General features: G+C 41.5%; 1 protein-coding gene across 1 annotated transcript; it reads right to left on the minus strand.

Moving 5' to 3' along the window:
• Nucleotides 1-628: 628 nt before the first annotated feature.
• Nucleotides 629-1,910, minus strand: LOC150021291 (protein SEC13 homolog). The gene has a single exon (XM_090290116.1). The coding sequence runs from the start codon at nucleotides 1,890-1,892 to the stop codon at nucleotides 924-926; it is 969 nt and encodes a 322-aa protein (XP_090146242.1). The 5' UTR covers nucleotides 1,893-1,910; the 3' UTR covers nucleotides 629-923.
• Nucleotides 1,911-2,476: the final 566 nt, after the last annotated feature.

Consider the following 2,476-nt stretch of genomic DNA (forward strand, 5'->3'; position numbering starts at 1 on the left):
AATTCTTTTGCTCACTGTTAACAACCCAGTGATATCTTATGACCTTTCTGTGCAAATATGAACAATTTCAGGCTATCACGATCTTTCATCCATTGCTTCTTAAAGGGACAGACTTAATTGCTCTTATAATATCATTTTTATTTTAACCTTCATTACCTATAATATCTTCTTTGAAGCTTGAAATTAACTTTTGTTGTTTTTACCATTTTATCCTTCCCTGTTTTGGTAAGCAGCAGTAAATGTACTTTTTCACTGAAGTTCTAGGGGATTTCATGCAATATAATATAATTAATTAAATGCGATAAGGTACATCTTTATTATATTATTTTATTAATCACATTCACTGAAAGAGAAGCACTAAAAAAGATCATTAAAAGATGTACTATTCTTTTGCAAATGGAATCAAACTAATAACACCTTAACAAATATTACCTTTTGGATTTTCTTTTCCAATCTAAATTCTCATTCTTAAAGTTAAATGTATTGTTATTTAAATATGCTCATATTACTACTGAGTTATGAAGAAATGACAATGTATATTTCTTTTTCTAAAAGTAAAATAAAGCAATTTAGCCTTTGTGTTCTTTTTTTTTTTTTTTTTTTTAAGGAGAATTATAAGCAACATGTTTAATTACTACAGAAACAAAACCTCCCAAATAACACCTGAACCCAAAAGGTACATAAAAATGGCCGAAAAATATTTTAAAATAATAGTTTTTCCCTTATGAGTGCTGTCAGCCAGATAGTAAATTACAAACCATATCAAATCATGTTAAGGCAGATGATCAATCTGGTTGTAGGTTTAACTATTCCTAGGAAAGTAATGTTGTTGGAGTTTGGAGCTCTTCCTCCCAGCTATTTGGCTGCTTGGCCCAGGAAGGGGCAGTCCAGGAACTGGCAGGTGGGAAGCTGGGCCCCGCTTGTCACTGCTCGTTCTGCTGGCCCTCTGTGACTGAAGCAGATACAGAACCCTGGCCCTTGTTGACGTCACTGATGCACACCCACTGCCCATCGACTGACTCCTTCCATAGGGTCACCTTATTATCTCCACCTGAGACAGCCAGGATGTTGGCTGTGATGGACCAGCTCACGTGCCACACAACGTCATTGAACTTGTGCAGTAGTTTGGGGGACCACGTATTGCTTGAGGCATCGTCACAGGTCCAAATGAACACACGACCATCCTGGGAACAGCTGGCGATGGTGCTGGTGGGTAGACCAATTGAAGGGGCCCAAGCCACGTCTCGAACCCAGTCACTGTGTGCTTCCAACTTCTGCTCCTCCTTCCACTGGCCGTCCTCTTCCTCCTTCCACAACTTGATGAGGTTGTCGCAGCCACCTGAGGCAAATTTCTTGATGTAGTTGGGCTTCTGCCCTGAAGGCTGGTCTATGAGGCTTCCAGGTACAACAGCAGGGGCCCAGCTGACGGCATTGCAGCCAATAGTGTGAGCATTGTTGATCTTCTTCACGTCCCACTGGCCCTCCCCAGTGTATGTCAGCAAGGAGATGGCCCCATCAGAGCTCCCACAGGCCAGGATTAGGCCGTAGTCATGGGGCGCCCAACATACAGAGTTTACTGAGGAGTCATGCCCTGTGTGTTCATGTGTCTTCTCCCAGGTGCCATTTTCCTCCTTCCAGATAATGACTTTCCGGTCATAGGAGCAGGATGCCAGGATATTGCCATACATGGGGTGGGCCCAGGCCACTTGCCACACAGGACCCTCATGACCCCTGAGGTCTGCGATGAGGAACTGTCCTCCATTGCGTACATCAAAGATTTTGACGGACCGGTCTGATGAGCAGGTTGCCAGGCGGGTGCCATAGTAGTCCATCTGGGCGTCATGAATCATGTCCTCATGGGAGGTGTCCACAGTGTTAATTACTGACACCATGGTTGCGGCAGCGGCGGCAGCTCCTAGCCTTTGTGTTCTTAAAATGAAAAAATGATAGAAGCTTGAATTTTTAAACCACACAAACTTAGCAGTCTCATTATAGAAAGAAAATAAAATGTAATTATGATAAGTAATTTTTTTTATTTTTGGTAATTAGAAAGGTAATTCTTAATTTCCATTTAAAAATATTTTTATTTTTTATTTAATTAATTTATATTTAGAGAAAGAGGAAGGGAGGGAGAAAGAGGAGGAGATAAACATCAATGTGCGAGAGATACATCAATTGGTTGCCTGTCATGTGCCCTGAACTGGGGACCTGGCCATAAACCAGGCATGTGCCCTGACTGGGAATCAAACCTGAGACCCAGGTCACAGGTTGGCACTCAATCCACTGAGCCACATTAGCCAGGGCAGTAATACTTAATTATTTTAAAATTTCAAGTGGGCACTGAATGTGCATTCATAAGAAAATGTTCATAATATTCATGGTCATCCTGGCTTCATTGCCACAGTTTTCACATGTTTGAAGCTATTATGTAAATAAGCAAGTGATGGTCACATTTGACCCATGTAGGAATCCTGAT

This window comes from Furipterus horrens, unplaced genomic scaffold (assembly GCF_987537825.1).
Source record: "Furipterus horrens unplaced genomic scaffold, mFurHor1.1.pri manual_scaffold_1, whole genome shotgun sequence".
NCBI classification, from domain to species: domain Eukaryota; kingdom Metazoa; phylum Chordata; class Mammalia; order Chiroptera; family Furipteridae; genus Furipterus; species Furipterus horrens.

What these genes read in the sequence shown, in the direction of transcription:
- LOC150021291 (XM_090290116.1), bottom strand. Translation starts at nt 1,892, where the DNA reads ATGGTGTCAGTAATTAACACTGTGGACACCTCCCATGAGGACATGATT.